Source organism: Thunnus thynnus, chromosome 12 (assembly GCF_963924715.1).
Source record: "Thunnus thynnus chromosome 12, fThuThy2.1, whole genome shotgun sequence".
NCBI lineage: Eukaryota > Metazoa > Chordata > Actinopteri > Scombriformes > Scombridae > Thunnus > Thunnus thynnus.
This window is the reverse complement of record NC_089528.1, coordinates 5,647,866-5,670,299: the sequence shown is the minus strand read 5'-3', so window position 1 is coordinate 5,670,299 and position 22,434 is coordinate 5,647,866. Positions and strand designations below refer to the sequence as shown.

Sequence of the window (22,434 nt, the reverse complement as noted above, 5' to 3'; positions counted from 1 at the left end):
ATTTTGTATAGCTGAGATATTCCAGCCTGGATCAAAGATGTGGTCCCACAGACTGACGCTGCCACTATGGATAAAAAAACATCACAAAAAAGCCTGCCTATGTGATTCATTTTTAGCAGGAAATTAATAAATATGATGTAAAACATGATCCAGAGGTTGCAATATGTTTTATGGCAGGCAGTGTCACACCTGATAATAAAATCTGCACCCACATGTTAACATAAATTACCCTTATCTGGTAATAAACTCACTAGTGCATGTATACTATATATTGTTGTTTTTGTTTTTTTAAATTTCAGGTCCATGGTCTGAGTAGTTTGCCATAATTAAGTTGGAGAAGTATAGGAAAATGCAGATATTTCATCTTCCACTTCACACATAGATTGAGTTCTAACTGTACCCAGTTGGAAAGAAGAATTGAGGTCTTTAAGAGATGCTCTGCTGTGCTTCAAGGTCTGTATAGTTATTCATACAATGTTGTAGTCTTTCTGAGCCAAGAGTGGAAACGTGTATTAATCACTGTACATCTGCTGTTATGCCGTATGAAAACACTATAGATGCGTACTCAAAGGTCATCCACTTCAAATAATTTAACCAAGATAAACATGTAGCCTTCAGAGGACTGAAGGGTGGTTGACTAAACCTACTGCTCTTCTGCAAGTGAGACACTCAAACCATACAGGAAACAAATAATATTGTGTCTTGATCAACCAGGAAGGTTGAAATGTTTCAAGTTTGCCACTGACAAAATGGTAAATATAAGAGCAAGCTCCAGCACGATTCATGGTAACTTTATTTTACAAGTTGACCGAAGACCACTTGAGTTAAAAACAAAGGGTAAATAAGATTTGGTCTCCTATTCCCAAACTTAAATTTAATTTATTTATTGTTTGATACTAAGGGTCACAAGGAGCTGTAGAGTCTTTTTATTCTGGCAAAAGAAGAAAAATGTTTTGGGGCCACATTTGAATGAGCCTTTGGAATAGGACAGCTTATTTGAATATCTTCACTGATGATATGCAGACTTCAAAGGAAGTGACCCTGATTTCGGACACAGATCTTGCAAGAGTGTGTTTCAGACTGAGTAGCTCTAGTGAAATTACAGTCTAAGTTAAAGAACTCTTCTGAACTCTGTGGGTACTCTTCAGACAACAAAACACTGACAATGAGTTCCAACTTTAATTAGGTACAGTGAGTGCCTAAAAGTCCAAAATCATGCAAGAGCATTTAAAACAGTCACTTGATGGAAAAAGAAGTAGTCTAATGGGGAGAGTTTAAGTAAAGCTTTAGTCAGAATTTAGGAAACATTTGGTTTCTTGTTTGCAGTATTTGGGCCCATGACTGCTGTTATGTCAGTGTGATCTGTATTCTCTCAGTGTGGGCTGGTTAATATAAAATGTAGACTAAAACTAATGATCATTTTAATTACAGATCTATGAAATATTTCTTTCCACATGTCAAAGCATTTGCAAAACAACAACAAAAGTTTTGACAGTCCATGGCGACATGTTTGGATTGCTTATTTTGGTCAACTAATAGTCCAAAATGAAAAGGTATTCAATTTATAAATTTTATGTAAGTAAGAAAATCAGAAAAGCCACACATCTTAGAAGGTAGAACCAGCAACACTTGTAATTTTTAGCTATGCAAGCAGCATTGCTCTTGGAATGGAAATGGTGGTCCAAATTGAGCTATCTCAACAATATTTCAATGGATAGCATGAAATTTTGTACAGATATGCATTGTCCCCGCATGCATTGTCAACGATGAAGCCAACTGTCTTTGGTAATCCCCTGATTTCCCCTCTAGCGCCATCATGAGGTAAATATTTTTGGTTTTTAATGAAATTTAATGAAAACTATTGGATGGATCACCAAAACATTTGGTACAGATATCCATGGTGCCCAGAGGATGAATCTTAAATACTCTGGTTATCTCCTGACTTTGCATTTAGCGCCACCATCAGGTCAAAACTGTAATGACTTACCCAAGTAAACCACCTGTTATTTGTGTGATATTTTATTACAACTGCACAAGATCAGAAATACAGGAAATCAAGCTTTTAAGTGGCTCTCTAAACACCTGAATAGAGCTGAGATGTCAAGGACAGCTTTGAGGCTACATGAGTTTCAAAGAGGAGAGAACATAAAAGAAGCGTTGGCCACAATGTAATAGTTCTACACTAGAATAACTTAAAGTGGTTCAAAGTGTGACAGCATGTCTCTCTCTCTGATGTACAAGAAGAAAAGTAGTTTCATAGACAGTTAAGAGAAAATGTGCCTTACAGCTTCTGATGTGAATGCATACCAACCCATCACTGAGATGTGCAGCTGAAATTTTCTAAAATAACATTTCTTGCACAAGATGAAAGCAAAAATTAAATTAAAAAAATAATCAAGTGCAAAAGGTAACATTAGCACATCTGCTATAAAGGTTTACTTAAGAAAAGTTTGAATATCTTCCAGATAGAAGGAGGCATTCTCTTAACTATTTTGCAAAACACATGTCCATCGTATCACAGGGCTCACAAGTTCAGTTTGGTGATTACATGAGTTTAAGTGTAGTTAAATTTATCACAGAAGAAGGGGTGTGGACTATTTCCTCCAACATTTCTGACCAGGATGGCACTAGAAATGTAGTAGTCTGTCCCTGTCTGGCTTACAGAGGAGAATAAAAGTGTCTCCTGAGGAATCAAGACTAAATCTAACACAGCAGGTATTCATCATCCTTTGCTATTAAACAGGAGCCAAAAGGTGCTGCGCTCAACCCTGCCATGAAAACAAGAAAGTCCCATCTAAATATTCACTGCAGGATATTCACCCCCAACTCAGCATGCACAGCAGGCACAAATACCTCTTACAAACCAAAAAAAGTTATTATGTCCAGTGCTTCACAACTCTATAAATATGGAGGAGTGCTAGAATCCAAGCAGGAGAGAGGGTAATGGCACCAGAATGACAATCTACCCTGACGGAGGAAGTGGACACATAAACCAACAAGTTTAGAGGGTAAGGGTGGCACAGCAACTGAAATAACTACAGCACTGATATCTAGAATAGCAACTGTTTGTGCAATAACAGTTTATTAGATAAATACAACCATTTAAAATAAGACTATAGCAGTAATACCAATCAATTTTGTGTTTCACAAATTTTCATAGCGTTTTTTTTTTTACTCTATTTTTAAAAAGAAGTGGGTCAATTTATGTTGTGTTTTCTTGTCCAAGGAGACACTAATTGCCCCAGTTTATGGAAAACAAGGTCCTTTTGCAATGAGAAAATGTTTCTGGCAACAGACAGTGAAGAGAAAATGGGGAGGAAAACACTTACTGCTGATTATACCTCAAAACAATGAGTATAACCATGAATGGTTGTAGAGTGTTTGTCTTGAAAATGCTATATTAAAATCCAATTTGCACCATTTCTGATACTATTTAAAGTAATTTTAACATTCAAAAAATAAAAACTAAATAGTGTCAGACTTAACAGAATATAAGACAGTAATCGGGGGCACAATTAAATAAAGGCTGGTCCTTAATAAAGGTGAGGAAACACATATTGAGGAAAGAGGAGTGATAATAATGTAAATTTCTGTTTTTGAGCTTCTCTTTTTAACATAAGTACTGTTTTCAATCACTAATCAATTTCAACCACTTCCTCTTTGCCAATTTTTTGATTGCTGTTAAGTGCAGCTCAACTCAACCAACTGCAGATGTCTCATTTTAAAAGCCTGTACAGAAAGGGATGGATTACGCCTTTTGAGTCGATGAAAGACTTATCATGTGAAACATCAGTGCAGTCAGTGTTGAAGTTCACTGACTGTAGCTTAACACAGACCGAAAAACTGCAAAGTAGAACTGACTGGAAATCATTTGTAATGTTTCTCTTAAAAAAGGAAAAAAAAGTAAGTATGAGTTGACTTTGTTGTTGTATTGAAAGAATTAGTGCTGTATTCTGGGTTTGCATTGACAGCTAATATCACATGAACACACACAGTATGTGGTATTAGCATTTGCATTAACAGCAAAATAAAAGATGGAGACATCAGAAGAAGGCAGCCTGTTCTCACTCCCAACTCGTCACATACTGAAGCTTGGTCAGGACCCCGTGGCGTCACTTTTTAACACTCTGGGTACCCCTGTAGCATCATTTTTTAATGTGCAAGGTAGTCCACTAGACTTCTGCTGAGCTCCCACAATGTCTGAAATAGATGCGATGAGACCAATGACGTCTATGTAAAGTGAAAAATTTCAGCCTGGTTGCCAGAATAAAACATTGGCATTGTACATTTCTGCAAACCACAGATATGTTTAATATCTACATTTCAACACCAGTAATACAGAGCATATTAACATTTCAACAATACGTATCATATCAACATTTCTAAAGTGACGTACTTCCAATAACATCCATATAAGCTGACTTACTTAGGAGGTGGAGGGGTCGGTGGATGGCTTGTAATGTTGTTGGCAGAAAGTTGGAAACCAGCACAGAGTCAGCAGAGAGCACAGTTTGAGACCACCTTAACGTTTTTCTTTTATTTTTTATTTTAACCCAAACCATGATCTTTTCCTAACCCTAATCAAGTGGTTTTTGTGCCTAAACCTAACCAGACCTTAACCACCTCGTTGTCACACCATAAAATATAATTATTTTTTAACAGTGACTACCATGATACTGCGTGTTGAAAGACGACGCTAAAGGGATACCCCATACGTTAAAAAGTGACGCCATGGGGTCCTGACCAAGCTTCGGTATGTGGCGAGTTGGGAGTGAGAACGTGTTGAAAAAACGTGTTGTAGTGTAATATTCTGTATAGTATAGCCTGTTTCATATAAAAGCCTGGTTCTTCCTGCAGTTGAGGCAATATTTGAAAATTTAGGCTATTAAAAATGTTAAAAAAGGAAAGCCAAGGAATAAAAATCCTAAAAGAAAAAAAAATGTCAGTAAAATAAATTTAACTGTATGTTGCTTACATTATTCAAATATGGGAAAATGACAGTGTATAGTCTGGCTGTTCCATGAAATACAGTATGTTATATAAAGTTGGTTGTATAATAGTCCATGTGGAAGAAAATATGATCCAGTAATATTTTTACCTGCCTGTAATTGTAGAAACAGTAAATAAAAACTGTTTAATTATGACTGCAAATTATAACTGTAATTATGAAGAGTTTGGGTATTATAACCAATAAAAATGACACCGATGGTACTTTATCATAAGGAAGCTTGAAGTTGCAGATTATCTGATGCAGTTTTGATGTAGCAGAAAATTTCTTTGGCAACAAATGTTTCAGTCAAGGCAACCACCTGTGTTTGTTAGAAGTAAACTGTTTGTACAATGTTGCTACGAGAGAATCAAACCAAAACTCAAAATACTTATTTTGGCAGCTTCCACTGCTCTTTCTTTTAATTAATCATTGGGAGCGTGAAAAGACTCTACAGTACAATATGTGAGTGCTTTCCTTTTTTTAATCAAGGGACCAAACAACTGTGGCTGAATGATGAAAGATGGAAAGACAACAATGCTTTAGATGCATGAAATGTTCAGCAACTATATTCAGAAATAAACACAGCTCCCACATATTCTCTAAATCCAGCACATCTTAGTCAAATGAGTTTTCTGTTAACCCTTAACATTGGGACATGTTGATATTTCAGTGAATGCCCATAATATGTCTGGAAAGCAGAGCAAGTTAACATAATTTCTCCTTCACAATAACAGGATCATAGAAGTCTGCATATATCTGCAAAATATCATCAAAATTAAAGTGTAGGCATTTTTTGAACAAACAACCAGTCACAACTTTACAGTGTGAGGATGATATTTTGGGAGACTGTTGTCATGCCAAAATGCCTGAGATGACTGTGATACAGCACGTATACTGAATCAAAAAGAAGTGTGGACCTTATGAAAAATATAAACATAAATTGAGACATTTACATAGTTAGTAAAAGAAAAGAGAAGACTTTTATACTAAAAACTGACCAATATTACTGAGTGGAAAAGTCAAAAGAAGACCAACACTGAAGAGAGACTACCAAAGACAGAAAATGAGTAATTACTTCTAAAGCATTTTAACATTACTAAAAGATGATGCTTGAGTCCAGTTGTTCAGGTGTCAAAGTAAAACTAAATCCTCCTCCTTACTGTTTAAACAATGTATTTTGAGTTAATCTTGTGTAATTATTCTAAAGATGAGATGAAGTTATACTCTGGCTGACTTGATCCACATTTTAAAGCAGCAGATATATTTCAGTTGCATGACATGTAAAGCTACAGTATAGCTATAGGTCAGAGCACAGTACAAAACCCAGACCACTAAACACAAAATGTTAGAATATAACCAACAGTATAATATAGGATATGGACAACACAACAGTATAAATATGTAAAATATAAGATGTTAAAAGAAGTGCAGCCAACAAACACTAAGCATGAATTTTATGTTACCTGTAATGTTAGCAGGTGGCTTCTCTTGGCTAGCTGGTTTGCTAGCTCCTTGCTAGCATCCTTACATTCCTACTCTCTTGCTGACAACAATGTAGAACAAAGCAACAGTCCTTTGATGCTAATAAACCTGCACTTTTTAGCTGAAAACGTTTCTACCTCCCACGCAATGAAGAACAATCACACTTGTAATGTTGTAATTAATGGCTGCATTGTAGTGTCAATCATATGGCTTATTGACACACCTAATTAGAGCGGAGCCATCGTTAGTGTTATTAGTTCCACTTGTACATTCACTATCTATTCAAATGCTGTGAAAAAGGTGTATTCTAAGTTAAATTTTTAAGATTGAGTTTATTTTTATGACACCCCAAAAACACATTCTACTCTTCAGGGAACTCATAGATTTCCCCTTATGGCGTCATCAGCATAAATGATAAATGTCGCATTACTCTTTTTATCCTACAAATACATGACAGAGATGATGGCAACCCTTGTTATGTACACAGAAGTACAATAACTCCAACGTAACCACAACCATGTCCACTAAATTAATTTAACTTGACTGCAGTGTATTGTCCAGAACTAATTAGGAATAAAAGATACAGCTGCTCAGCAATAATAATCATGAACTACTGATGGGGGCCACCCCTTTTCCTCCTTCTGACCTTGCTTTCTTCCATTTGGCCAATTGGGTACTTTTAGCGGCTTTAGAAGTAACTCTGGAGTGCATTAAACGTGCTGACATATGGAGTGAAGAGAGGCACTTGGGCATCTTCAGCAAAAAGGGATAGAGTCATTACCTTACCTGCCTCTGCCTCACACGTGCACAAGCTGTCTACTGAGGGCAACAATAGCTCCGTCTGTGCATATTTTATGACAAAGATGAAAATAGTTGACTGGAAACACTAACAACAGTGCCTCAAAACTACATGAAGCAGATCTAATTGCCTGCTTAGACAGCCTCATTCCTATGCAGCTAGCTTTTGAGAATACTAACCTGTACCTGGAAGTACAAACATTTCAAGTTTGTGTGTGTGTGTGTGTGTGTGTGTTGGTTGAGTGCATTAGGAAACAAATCCCCTTTTTCTACACCAAGCTGATACAACTGATACAACAAATATAATGAATGCACAGGGATCTTTTGTCTTCTGTTCTGTAGTATCAGGCTTAATGATCTGCATTTTACAGTTAAAATTTCACTAAATGAATTAGAATGAGACCTTCCCTTTCTGGATCTGAGTGTGGAGCTGTGGTGTCAGTGTGTTATCTGGCTTGCAGAGAGCAAAAGAGACCAATGGCTCATCCGAATTCTCACAGATGCAGTCAAAAACAGACAGAGACAAAGAGACGGAGAAAAAGAAAAGCCCTACTTAAGGAAGACACCAAAACACAGAGCCCACAGATCATCCTGTGAACATAGAAATGTTTTTAATTTGCTGCTGGTTTGCAACAGACTCTTCTTAAGGACTTGGTGTCCTGGAACTGCTGATTCGTACTGTGTTTTAGGCCTGGCGATACCAAGTGATACTACACTTTAGACAACATTTGAGGCTAGATTTTCAGTGTCAATAACACCTTTTTATGTGTAATTTACTTAACCGTTACTATTCAGTTGCAGTTCCCTCTTAAAGTCCAGCAGAGGGCAGTTACTACTCACAAGCCGGTGATGATCACTGTTTCTCATCACAATGTCGTACACACGTCTGTCACACATTGTCTATGAATTAATTAAGTCTAATAAAGGATGCCCCTGTATTTGACTCTTCTTTACAACCAAACTGGCCTGAGTAGACAGACTGTCCATCGTTAGACCCTCACATTCAATGGCTTGACGTGGGTATGAAAGATCAACATTGTCAAGACTTGCTATTGGTCAACATCATAGTTCACCAATGTTAAACTTGAAAGAGCTTGAAAAAAAATGAAAGATTTTTTTAGCCCAACTGAGCAAATCCATTGACAACACAGCAATTCTATAGAAATTATAAGATTTTGTTATGACATTTCACCATCTTAAATACTGATGTGACCAGATCGCCCGTATCAAAACTAGATTTGATTTGCCCAAGTCAAATTCAGACTCACCAACATTAGTGGGCCTTCAGACCCAAAACAGCAATGTGTTATAAGGAGTTCCAGGCGTGTTGCTTCAGAAGCGAAGATGAAATACAATCCTGGAAGTCCAGTTTGAATAATAGATCTAAGAGTTTTCAAGGTTAAACAGATGCAAAATCACTGCATAGCGAAGAACTCCAACCCAAACAACCAAACCAAACCTCTATGATTAAGGTTTGGTTAGCACAGTAGGCTATAGGCAATTTCCCGCTACTTCTGCTTTTGCATCCCAGAGACAACAGTCATTATAATCATAGCCACGAGAGTTCCTGTCAGGAAAACGGAAACATTGGTCATTCTAAGTGTCCGAACAAATCACTAATGCTGCCATTTTCAGCCTCTTATAACACAATGACAAAGGATTTTACATTCTTTTTCTCCAGTATACAACAGAATTACACCATTCACATTGCAAAGTAATTACTACAAATGTGCGCTTGCAAATATTTGATTGACCAATTCAGTGCTTGCTGGATGACACTGCCAAATGACCCTGCATTTTTTAGCAGGGCCCTCTTTGTCAAGACCCCTGCTGTGCCAACACAGTGATCTCATTAAAATGAATGAGGAGGCCGTGTTTCTTTGCTGTAGCGCTAATATCAGTCTGAACATAATGCTAGACCTTTTGACTCTCTCATCACATTGGTGTAAAGCCTCACAGACTAGCTGGAAAGGTAAACCCCACTCTGTTGTTTGCAGTTCACTGAAATCATGTGACAGACTTTCTGGGCTCTGAAGTTTTTAATATTCCAACACCATCATTTGCCTAGAGCCACTTTCTGCTGGGTGTTTGGGGCATTCACTCTTTGTTCTCACCCTCTATTATTGATAAAAGGGTTTGCTTGAATGTTGTTTTCCTCCACTCTGTTTCTATGATTTGAGCTCTCATCGCTGTTCAGGAATGCAACGATGGCTACAGGTGTTGACTGAAATAGCCACGGTCAAAGAAAGACAGAAATCTGCTACCTCTTTTACACCAAGAAACCAACTTTCCCAAGAGTCATGTTGGGTTTCCACCAGACATGAATGAGACATAATAAAATGGATGATTGCAAGAACAAATCCATGTGATAAAATGCTTCTGTCCCTGCTGATTTGCAATAACAGTCTTTATGACAGTTTGGACCTCTGGATTACTGTGTACTTTGTAATCTTTTTGCCAGAAAATGAGTTTATTTCTGGAGTTTCTCCACAGCAACACTACAGAATTGTTTTTAATTGGGCTGAGAATAAAGCATCTGTGCAGCCAAGTGTAGAGGAAAGTGAATTATAGTCTGAGGTCAACTGAAAATTTCCAAAATGACATTTTGAAAATGTCGCTGCCTTCTTTCTCTCTTATTTATCATAATGGGATGATGTCTCTCCGTTTCATCAACTGTAACCTCTCTCTCTTCATTTCCTGTATTCCTCAATCTCCTGTCATATAGTACAACTCCTACACTATCACGGCTATGGCAGGCAGGGGTGAAAGTGAGGAGAGATGGGGGGGGGGGGGGTTGTGATGATGACAGCAGTGAGTGCAAATTGAATTCAGCACAGATGGATTCAAAGTACTTCCGATTGATAAGTATAGAGCATGGCTGATAGAAATTTGGTTATGTTGGTAAAGGCGACCACAATAAAACTAAAAACGTACATGTTGAGGTCTCACATTCATACCACATTCACACTAAACTTTTTTATTGATTTATTGTGCAAAGGTCAATCCCTCAAGATAATATGGGTTATAGCACACCGTTTATTCTCAGTGTCCTGCAAAGACCTTATGTATCCTGCTATAACTTTTCTAATGTTTTATTTTGTTCTTTACTGTACTATTGATAACTTTTTTCCAATGAGTTGAAAATGTCTTGGGGTCCTTGGGAGTTTTCCAAAGGGCATTCATGATGTTGTCAGTGATTAAACCTGTGTGGTGGCATTCAGTGACTCACTGTGATTTCTTGCCTGCCATAGACCTGGGAGAGATAAACATTTGCAGAAAAAAGAGTTGTGCAGCTGGGCATTGATCACATTGCAGCACAGATAAACACCTAATACCTCCATTTCACACCTCATCTTTATTGACAAAACTATACATTTTTACTGTAGCAACAATGTTTTTGAGTGTTCTATGACATTTGTATATTGCGACAATAGTCTGATTCAGTGCAAGTCCCACAGCTGGAGAGAAGCAGCGGGTGAGCCAACTGTCAATCTCAGCTGTCAATCAACACCTACACAGCAGACATCAAAGTTCCTATAAGTCTTCAGATCTCATTAACGGAGCAATAATTTCCAAAATGACCATGAGCACAATTATTAAGGGCCTGAGTTTAATGATTGAGATGATAATGACTCATTGAAAAAAATTATTGTATTTCTAGTTGACACTTTTTGAATGGGAGTCAACTGGAACATCTAGTGGCCATCAGTGACACTGCACTTTAAGGTACTTCTGCATTGGCTTCAGCCTCAAGCTGTGGTAGTTGCTGCTTGGCTAGACCCCTCCTTTACACACTGGGCTAAATGTGCAGTAGCTGCCAATGACTCAACAGGTGTTGAAATAACATGAATGACTAGTAACGTCTAGTGGGAATCAGTGCTAACAATAGCAAATTAGGCTGACAAGTCTCCACTATGTGAAATTGTTGAGGGGGGGGGGGGGGGGGGGGGACTCTTGTATCATCATTCTAAGGCTATGCATGTTTGGCAGTTAATTGCACACCACAGTAGTTAATGGCGTGTCTCCTAGCAACCTTGGTTCTCAGTTTTCTGTCAAATGATGCCCATGTCCAAAAACTATTTTATCCACTTGAAAAATGGAAAAGTGTGCACAATAGCTGCAGTATCATTACAGTTTATATTTCAGTTTGACCTTATGAGACCATTATGTGACTGATACCATGAGAAAATATTTGTTAAAGTTTCTAATGGGAAGTGGATGTCCTTAATAAAAAAGGATTCAAAAAGAAGCACTTTATCCTTAGATGAACAGAACATGAAAGCATCACTAAATTGCACACAAAAACACACCAATATAACTGTACAATGTAGTACTTGTCGTCGCTGGTGATGGGAAGAACTCATGGAGCCGTGGTGTTGAATGTGATCTATTTTCTTCTATTCTCTGTCAAAGGCTAAATCTTTGGGAGAGAGTGACTCACCGCGGGTGTTGCTGGAGAGACGTTTGCGTTGGCTGGTGGAGGTATTGTGCGGAAGCAGGGTGTTCTGCTGGTGGTTACTGTCAATGGGACTCGTGGCAATGATGTTGTCCTTGTATTTATTCATCAGGGCCAGCTTGGTGTTGTCGCTCACTGTGGAGAAGAGGGATAATGACAAACATGGGGAGAGAAAAGCCACAAATAGTTGAGTCACAAACTGAAGTTTTGTTTTTTTTTCTTTTCTAAAATGAGAAAGCAGCCACTTGGAAAAATGTGTTGCTCCTGGTTGGATATAGGAGTTTTAAGACCAAAATGTACCAAGCATAAAGTATAGCAGAGCTAAGAAAACAGGATGTTGTTTACTGCGGGAGAAGTCAAACAGCCTAAATTAAAGAATGAGAAAAGCTGGCATGAAATTAAAACTCATTAAGGGAATATACTGAACATATTTAAGTCTCAGAGGAGGAAATTAGAAGGAGATTCAGGGAAACAATAAAAAAGACATTATTATAGAACATGATTTCTGTAATATCCTTTAAGTTATAATCCTTAAAGGTATACTATGCAGGATTTGTCAGTTGGTGTTGGTAAACACAGCATTCAAAGCTGGCCCCTTCTCCCTGGATCAATCTGAGAGCAGAGTGAGAGAGAGAGTGGTTGTGGTCGAGCGAGTTAGAGAGTCAATGAAGAGAGCGAGCTGCGCTGACGAGAACGAAGCCGTGAATTACATAAATAAAATGTTATTTTCTGATTGTTTCACAGTGGTTACATTCTAAAGAACAAATAAACACACCAGCACCTCCGCACAGCCCTGCAGGAAGGTGACGCATTGCTGGATTTACTGTGAATGCAGAGCTTCATCCTGTCCGCTGTGGCCTCTCTGCTCTGTGTGTGTGTGCAGATCAGCCCCGCCCTCGGTCAAGCAGACACACAGACCTGCAGCTCTTTATACATCTATTGTAACTATGTATTTCTGATGATCCGAATAGAGTGAGATACACAAAGAAGCATAAGTTGAATACAGCTTTATTTCCCGCCGGGGTTCTGTCACATGAAAATACAATGAACAAGCTAACTTGAGCTGGGATCTTTTATACCTTGCCACCTCTTCAACATATGTTTTCCACTATTAGTGGATTTCTCCTTTGTATAATGAGTTATGATATGGACCTGTCAACATGTCAGACATCTTGGCGTCGTTCCTATCAAGCTACTGAATTTACACCTAAGGGCCCCACACTAGATGTTCCAATTTATCTTATTGACACATGAACATGGTGCCGCAACTAAAGGTGTCTTACATTCCTTAAGATGCATGCAACACAAAGAAAATACTTAATATCATCCATGACACAGAGACAGAGAGCAGAGCGGAGCACAGGAGGGAGATGGAGACAGCGATGTAACCACTATGCTATGAGTTCCAACCTCATACTTGTGCGCTGGTATTGGCTGGGGCTACACACCCATGGTCCAAAGGTTGACGCCCAGAAGCATCCCAAACATAGTAAAATAATAAGAAAATAAGAAAATACAGGTGATGATTGAGAGGGATTATCTGATTATATGATCATTTAACCCTCCAACGCAAACTAACTTTATCTTATTGATATCAGCCTCACTCTTTAATGTTCACTCTCCAGGTGTGTCAGATCTTTATTAAGTTACTGCTAATGCAAACCCAACATTTCCCTTAGCTTCTGCTTCATTTTAAAATTTAAAAATGTTCAACTGGTGAAACACAGTGTCTTCTATTGTGAAGCAACCACAGGAAATGCAGTGTGTTTATCACTGCACTTATCTCTGACTGTGGCTGGTCAATTGTCACTTTGGTCATTTGTTGACAGAAAATTAGTTTTAAATATAGCAGGAAGTAATCAGAGAAAATGGAACAGCCACAGTGAGATGTTAGCATGGTAACAAACTTCACCATGTCCTGCTGTTGTGTTGAAAAGTACTCACGCTGTGTGCAGTATGAAATCAGATCACGGTTGCTCAAGGCATGATGAAAAAAGGCTAATTTTTGACTGATTTCTTTATTAAAACAACATGAGTTTGTTTGGCTGTGCTGTAAACAGATACAACAGCTGCTCTCCTGTTATATTTCTGAAAAAGTAGCTGCTTAAGGAGTGTTTGCTGACCCCATAATTCTGGGAACTGCAGTGTCAACCATAAAATCAACCACAACTGATATCTTAAGGATTATAACTTTAAAGGTATTTAAACTTCATTTAAACAAGCAAATTTGGAAGCTTCATTACCCTTTAAAAGAGACTGAAGCTTCCAAAAGTTACACAAAGAAATTATAAGAAATAAAGCATCTAAAACACAAAACCCATAAAAATGTTTGAAATGACTAAAGCAGTATAAGCCTCTGGTATCCAGTCACATGCTCCCAAACACATGTATTTCTCTAAAAATAATATATGTCAACATTTAAAGGGGAGATTTGATGCAGCAAAGCAGGCATACCACCAAGTACAGCACATGCATACAAAATATTGAAGTAATGATAATCTTAAAATTGACAACACGAATGAATTAATAGTGACATATCATTATTTTTTTTAACTTGTTTATGTATTCATAACAGTTCCATTATTCCAAGAAGAAAGGTCAGGGCAGCCAAAAATATTAACTGAATTAGTTATTTCAGTCTTTAGTCTTTGGTATTTTAGTACCGTTTTCTCTGTGACCTCTGAAGTGTTTATATAGTTCAATATTCCATGCATGGCCTGCCGCCTGCTTTTTCTATTTCTCTAGTCCATCGCATTAAGCATCTTAAATGCATAATGCACAGGATTACTCCACTTCCATCACCACTGGGGTGGGGCTGTTTGGATTTTATAAGAACATGGTGTTAGCATGCCGTCACCATGCGCAATCTCTTGATGAATCTGAGCAGTGAATCTGTTGCTAATTGAAATTCAGAAGGTCTACCTGCATCAAAACTGCTCCACTTCATACAGTAATTCTCATGGGAGTGGTGCTTGACTGCAACATCCAATGATGAAAAATAGATTCCCTTAAACAAATTCTTGGCAGGCACATTAGCCTTTTGATTATTTCAAGCATGAGGAATAAACAGTTTGAAAGAATACCTGCAGTTTGATATTTATATGTGGTATCTGCATCCGTCACAGAACTCTGAAGTGTTCTTATACTTATTATGAAAACACTGGCTCATTTGCTCCCCCTTTTTTTATAAAATTTTTACTTTTTACACTGTTAACGTGTGTTCATTCTTCACGTTTGTGAAATTTTTCTCTCTCTATCACTGGTTCTACATTTATTTATATGGTTATTTCCAGCTTGTATGAGAAAATAAGTCATGTTAAGGTATTCAATTAAAAATCCAATTACTTTTCTTTAGTTTCACACTGATTATTTCAATTATTGCAACTGTGTTAATGTAATTATAGTGTTGCCTGCTTAGAAAATAACTTACGTTATATTTTTCCTCTATCCTCCAAAACACAGGCAAATGTTACATTTCTGATATACTGTGTCATTACTTTGTATTCATTAAAAACAGTAGGGCTGTGGTGGAGGAAAAACGTAAGGCTATTAATGAGATAAGTGAAAGCTCCAGCCAAAGAATCTAGTTAGTCTGTAATTCAAAATGATCAGTAAAGTTTCACAAACACAAAGGCAAAGGCCCTGAAATCTCTGCCTATACTAACACAGAGTATGCCATCATCACATTAATTAAACAAACCAATGTATTAATCTAAGGGCATATATACCTCAGCTTAATAACACATTTAATATGAAAAACAGTCGAGCCAGAAAATCAAAACAATGAGCTAAGAGACTGAGTCGGGTGATTATTCTCTGTGGATTCATCACTATGAGTGACCGTTGTGATCCACTGTAAATATAAAAATATCAATTACCACAGATTCAAAGACTTAAGTTATGTAATGTCAAACATTTTCTTGTCAATATGCTAATAATACAGTAATACAGACATGCTAAAAAGCTATGCAGAACTGCAGAATTCAGTGATTGGTCCCTGTGAGCAACTCTGTTCATATTCCACAGTCATTTGATTCATTAATGTATAAAATATTGACTAGTGAATCATTGAGGCTGTTTGTCTGTACATGTTCAGCATCACTGTCTTTGTCTGATCTGTCTGTTTGTGCATTTGTCAACTTACCAGGTGCGAGGTCCATATTATTCTTGTCATTACAGCCTTGGAGGGAGTCCAGGGTACGGGTGACTTGGCTGGCAAATTCCTCCCCACCATTCATACACTCCCGCTGCAGATGGTGACGCAGGTCTGTGATGTCGTACTCATACCTAGGGATGAGGTAGAATTCATTTAGATTTCGGTTATCTTGGTTTATCTAAATTAGAATAAAATGTGACAAGCGGATATCGTGCTTGATGGAGCAGTCAAGGTTTCAAAGTGTGACAGAAGGTACTGATAAGGTAAGGTCTCAGTGCTTTAAATACTGGGCAGGAGCTTTATAATCCTAAACTTCAAAACACATTGCAGACTGTAACATGTAAAAAAAATTAAGGTGCTGTTAGCAGTTTGCATTAAATCATCTGTTTCCAAGGTAGTGACATCCAAACTGTTATTCATTGCTGCCTCTTGATGCAGTGTAACATTTGGATTTACAAACCATGTCCACTGATAATTGATCTCAATAACACAATCAGTTTACTGCCAACTACTGCATATGCTTATTTCTGGCAAAAAAATAGCGTCAGATTACATTCACCCTTCCCATCTACCCAAACCCCGCTTGTACCCATCCAGAATCGGAGTCTCCCGGATACTGAGGGTACCGCTGGAGTTGGGCCCCTGACCCCGAGAGTTCCTCAAGCTCTCCCGGGCCTGGCCTCCCATCAGCACTGAAGGGATGTAGTGGATCTCATTAGCCGCCTCAGCGCTGGCACTCTTCTGGGGTTGAGGGATGCGACGGCGTTTACACCAGCGCCTGCGGGTGTAGAGGATCAGGACTAGGCACAGGATGGACAGCAGAAGGGCGATCATCCCGCCCTGAGGGGAAGAGGGTGGCATTTGAAGCAGAGAGAGAGAGAGAGAGAGAGAGAGAGAGAGAGAGAAGAGTAAGTCAAAGGCGAGAACAGAGTCAGAGAATCTTGCCAAGTAGAATACAGATCAAAGTCGAAGCCGTGATGCCAACAGCACAATTTGAAAAAGGTTGCAGATGCAATTTAGTGAAAAACACCTACAGTGTTGTTAACTGACAGTAGCTCTCATGCTACCGTGCAGCCATTTCTCCTTGATAGGAAGTATAGGACAGTTCAGAAGACTGTTCTTGACTGATGTCTAGTAATTTAAGGCCATGTGGAAGATGAGCAAAGTGTCATCAGCTATAATCAACTTATCCACTGTGAATTGTTCCCTTTATCCAAACTTTATTACTGTTAAAGCACCGTACGCCTTCAAAGACAATCTTTCTTCTTTATTTCGGCAAAATTGAAGAGTCAGACAATGACGGATATCTGTGTCACACAAGCACCCAAAAAAAAGTCTGTAAAGCTGGAGGCTTCGTTGAGCTTGATTACAGTTACAGATATTTCCATTGCTTTCTTTGACAGATGTCATTTCTGACTGTTGCAGACATGGAGGACTCATGTACAGGAATGTCTATTGTGTTACTAATACAACCAAAAACCCTGACCTGTGGAGAAACATTTTTTAAAAAAATGAAATAAACAAATTTAGCAGCACACTTGGCCCGTCTTTAAGGTACCTAAGGATACCCTGGCACCCACTTAAGGAACCACTGTGTTTTAAAGGATAATTCCAGCTTATTACAACTCACGTAGACCTTATTTTCATAGTTTTGGCCATCATTTCTGTTGGTTATAATAATGTTGGACTCAATAAAGTAACTGCCCACAGTTTAACCAGATCATCTAGACTTTTACTTCAAGTCTGAAATCTGAAAATCTAAAAGTCAGTGAAGCCAGTCAGTAAACTTGAATGATGATGATGGACGTGTATACAACCGAAAGTTTGGTTAATGACTTTGCTGTTCGCCTTCATTTTATTCTCAAAATAAGTTCAGTGAACCTGAATGATTTTCTGACTGCTCATCAAGCCCATTTTTAGCGATATCGCTGTGTTTCTGCATCTCAGTAAAAACTGCCAAAGTAAGGCCCAAGTTAGAATAAAATAGAATTATTATTTAAGAAGTTGCCTCCAGTGTTAGAGTGGTGTGATCAACATATGCGGTCAAATTTCCATCACGACCCTGAAATATAAAAGAGTCACAAGGAATACGGCTTTGCTCGCTGCCTGTGGAAATACAGGAGACAGAAGTCAATTGTGGCTTTGAATATCAGCTCACACATGTTCTCCAGGAAGCACTGATACCAGATGACTGGGTCAGGTCACATGACCACTTGCATTTTGCTCATTCTCTCTCTGATTTTAATGACTTATGAGGTGGTTTGCGGATTTGAGGGATGCAGCAGCGTCTACACCAGCGGGTGTAGAGGATTGAGAACGGGCACAAGATGGACAGATGAAGGGCGTTCAGCCTGCCCTGAGGACAGGTTAGCAGGGGGGACAGAGACAGAAACAGACAGGAAGCAGAGAAACAGAGAGACAGTGAGAGAGAGTCAAAGAGAGAGCGGAAGAGGCAGAGCAGAGTAAGAGAATCCTGCCAAGAAGCAGGATATGGATCAAAGTTACGGCAAGTCAAAAGCATACAGCCTGCGGAAACACAGGAGAGACACAGCGATTGTCAGTCTGAATATCAGCCATGTCTCCTCCATGAATAAAGGCAACGATAGCAGATTTCTGGGCAGTTTCATTTATCTAATTCCATTATTTGCATTTTTTAAGGTTACTGAAAGGGATAATATAGGAAGAAGTGACAGGAAGGAGGAGAGAACATGCAGGCATGATCATAATCTGGACTTAAACTCATTATGTTTCATTTATAGTATGTGTCATTTACCGCATCCTCGTGTCTTATCTGATACCCAGCTTAAAACTGAAATCAAAATGAGATACATTGTGCAATCTGGAAAACGTCAAAAAGAGTTATAAAAATGTCAAGGTGAGAGCACACAGAGAAAGACAGCAGCAATTCTCCTTTTTAAAAAACAGAGAATCGCTCTCAGTCAGAAAATTATGTTCATTTAAAATTTGAACAAAAGGACTGGTTAAGTTCTCCCTGCAGCCTGGTGCATACAGATGTTTCTGTCTTTGCTGCCTTGCGCTGAACTTCCTCTGACACAAACTGATCCAGACTGTGACCTCTCTTCCCTTTTTAATGTAAACTGAGCGATACAAAGCTAGTTTAAATTATTCTGAAAACAAAATTAGTAACTGAATGATGTTAATCAACAGTCTGGCCAAAACAACAGTATAATAACAAGGGTTCAGTGAAAACTGATAAAACTAAAGGAAAAAAAAAATCATTTAGAATTAAACTGTGTCAGTTCAGTCAAACAAGCAGAGTTATGGAAAGATAAGCAAAAATGATGAAATGAAAAATGGATTTTAATCAGTAATTTACATAAAAATCCCTTTTCAAACATATTAACAATTCTGAGGCTGAATAAAAATGGGGGTTCAGTTGCTCATATTAATTTAAATTGGCAAAAGTAGAGGCCTATTTGCATAAGTTGTTTGTTTAATCTGCATAGTCAAGGACATTAACAAATGACACCATGATATGGGCCACTTATGCAGTAAATCTGCATGCACAGTGGTCAAAAAGGAGATCAGAGTCATTTGGTTTGTAATGATTAAATTTGCAGCACTTTGAAAGTCACTGACGAAGTTCACTGTTCACTCTCAAATAAAACCATACACTAAATGGAACTGTTCCCCTCCAATTAATTACAATTAAAACATGAATGCTTAAGGTTGCACTAATCAATTTTAATATCAAAACTGGGTTAAGTGTAATGTGAGAGGCGTCACTCATGGTGACAAACTCATAGAGAATTATGCAATCACTTCAGCTCTGTAGAAACTTTTTGCATTTTTCAGTTCCTTGTTTTGATTTTACTGCTAACAGCTATATTGTTCTTGGTTCAGGTCTCACCATTCTCATCAACCTTGTATCCAGCTGCAGGCAGCTGCTAAAAGAAAAAGCTCTGATAAACCCATTGTATGCTACCTGGCCAGCACCAAACACCAGAATGAGAAAATCAGCGACTCAGTGAACATAGCGGAGCATTTAGCAGCTAAAGAGCCAGAGGTGGTCGAGACCAAAACAGAATTAAGAATGTTGATGTTGCTCCATATCTGCTGGATACAGGCTGTCAAAAGTGTGACTTCTAGCTTGAGTTCTGACCCCAAGTGACCCCCCCTTCCGACCCACCAAAAAAAGAAAATGCCCTAAAAACTTGTTTTCATACCTTATGTGTGAAGCAAACACACACACACACACACACAACCCCTCTATTTTATCATGTTTAAACATTTTCCAAGCACAGAACACATCAAACCAGTAAGAAGAGCATGGACAAAAACACAAATATGGAAATCTCTCATGTGAAATAACCAAATCTGTTCTAACTTTCATGCAGGATCCCATAAATCATAGTAAGAAGCTGACTGAGAAAATATGTTAATGGGGGTTTTAACACTGAATAAATAAAAGAGTAATGAAAATAGAACTTTAATTATTATTATACAATCAGTTTACTCTGGTCCCAGTCAGACTGCCATTGTGTTCACTGCCCTTTTCCAGAATATACAGCATTTAGTAATTCAGTCCTTTGGGCCAAAGCAAAACCTGTGAAAAATCTGTGATGTTGCCTTGTACTGCACACACCAGAAGTACAACGTGTTGTCACATTCAATCCAATCCTGGCAGTGCTCCCCTACACCTCCTTATCAAGACATTTAAAACAGAAATCAATACACTGGTAACTTTTATCTGGAGTTGTAATTACAAAGAGATTCAGAGCAACCAACAGTAGCTGGGTTAGAGTTACGTGTGAGTGAAATGCAACGCCACCTGTGTAGACATCTCTACTAGACATGCTCAAGCTCAGACAGTTGAGCTAAGTTGCTCCTCAAAAGATTTATACCTTCCCTTCTATTCTCACCTTTGCTTGTATTCCTATCATTTTTGACACATTATTCTCAACTTAATGTTTGTTTTATTATATGACACTTAACTGTTGGAAAAAGAGATTTCATTTGATTTTAGTTGTTGCTAATATGGTAAAAAAAAAACAACCCAAAAAATAGTTTTATCAAAAAGAGGTAAAACTAAAGGAATGAATTTTCATATTTGGTATATGAGCATGTCAATGCTTAGCTATTAAAGTATGCAGTAGATTAATCTCAGTGCTGCCATTGTTTCATTCATCCCTGACTAAACAAGAATAAGATGTCAAATGTCAAGTACTTCAAATGGTTTTGAATCAAATCTCCCTCAGTGACAAATGTAATTCAGACCCATCAACCTGCATTAGCGCCCGTGCGTAGACGGGGGCTAAAACAGGCGCTATGGAAAAAACAGTTTAATATCAGGCATTACTTGGAATCATAGTGAGGACTAAGTGGGCTGTGTCCTCTTATAGAGCCAATAAAACCAAACCACACATCAAAGCATGCCAGCGCTCCAACCCCATAATCCACTTACTAACGGATGAGGATGATGTTATAATGGCACCAGTGCTCCTCATGACTTACACTCCTGTCATGTAAGTCCTGAATGGAAGAGAGAAGACATGGCCTTTCTCAGTCTGACAGAGCAGGCATGGTATTAGAGCTGAGCTATCAATCTGTCACTTAGTTTCAGGATGCGAGGCATTAAGATGCAGGAAGGCGGAAAGATCTAGACTATCTGACAGCAGCGAGATAGCAAAAGGAAGTTTCTTGCATCAAACATAATAAACTTTATCAGAGCCACTGATTGTATTTGATATCAAGTTAAAATATTAATGATGGAAATTGACAGTTTTCATTCATTGAATCCTCTCATGCATCGGTTATTGCGCTGACTTGAATCCACAGTTCATGTTGTCAAGGTATAAAAGTGAATACCTACCAATGAAGTGAAATGGAATGAAATGAAACTTGAATTGTGAGGATTATTACCAAGAGGCTTTATGATCCAGCGCTGATTTTGACATTGAACAAATGTGAAAGTCACAACCCCATTTCACAGCCGTCATACGAGGGTTTCTCCGCTGGAAATTAGTATTAATGACAGAAATGGTTTAAACCATTTGATTCAATTTGGTTTGTTTCATAAAAGCTAATATAGCATGAAGCCATGATATTGTTTGAGTCTGTGTGGTGAGAAGGCATCACTGTTAAACCTAAATTACATTTGTCATGTAAACATGTATTCTCTTGGGAGTTAAATGAAACGGGGTGGGTCGGATGGGGGCGGCTGTGGCTCACTAATCAGATCAGGTGGTTCAATCCCCGGCTCCTCCAGTCCACATGTTGAGTGTCCTTGGGCAAGATAATGAACCCAACCTTGGTGTGTGAGTGTGTGTGTATGTGTGTGTGAATGGGTGAGTGACCATTAGAAACATTTGTAAAGTGCTTCGGATAAAAAAAAGTGCTGTATTGCTCCTGATGAGCAGGTTGGCACCTTGCATGCAGCCTCTGCCATCAGTGTATGAATGTGTGTGTGGGTGGCTGAATGTTGGCATGTGTTGTAAAGCGCTCTGAGTGGTCAGTAGACTAGAAAAACGCTATATAAATGCAGTCCATTTACCATTTTAATGAGATCATGGTTTTACTCTACAGTCAGAT

General features: G+C 38.3%; 1 protein-coding gene across 4 annotated transcripts in view; it reads right to left on the bottom strand.

The window, feature by feature from the left end:
- Positions 1 to 22,434, bottom strand: part of astn1 (astrotactin 1) — a 394,147-nt gene that overhangs the window by 286,169 nt on the left and 85,544 nt on the right. For all 4 annotated transcript variants that reach the window (XM_067604968.1, XM_067604965.1, XM_067604966.1 and 1 more), the window contains exons 3-5: positions 16,472 to 16,722; positions 15,871 to 16,013; positions 11,712 to 11,861 (exon numbers count right to left, since the gene is read on the bottom strand). In XM_067604968.1, coding sequence (XP_067461069.1) covers positions 11,712 to 11,861; positions 15,871 to 16,013; positions 16,472 to 16,722 — 544 coding nt within the window. The remainder of the gene's footprint in view (positions 1 to 11,711; positions 11,862 to 15,870; positions 16,014 to 16,471; positions 16,723 to 22,434) is intronic.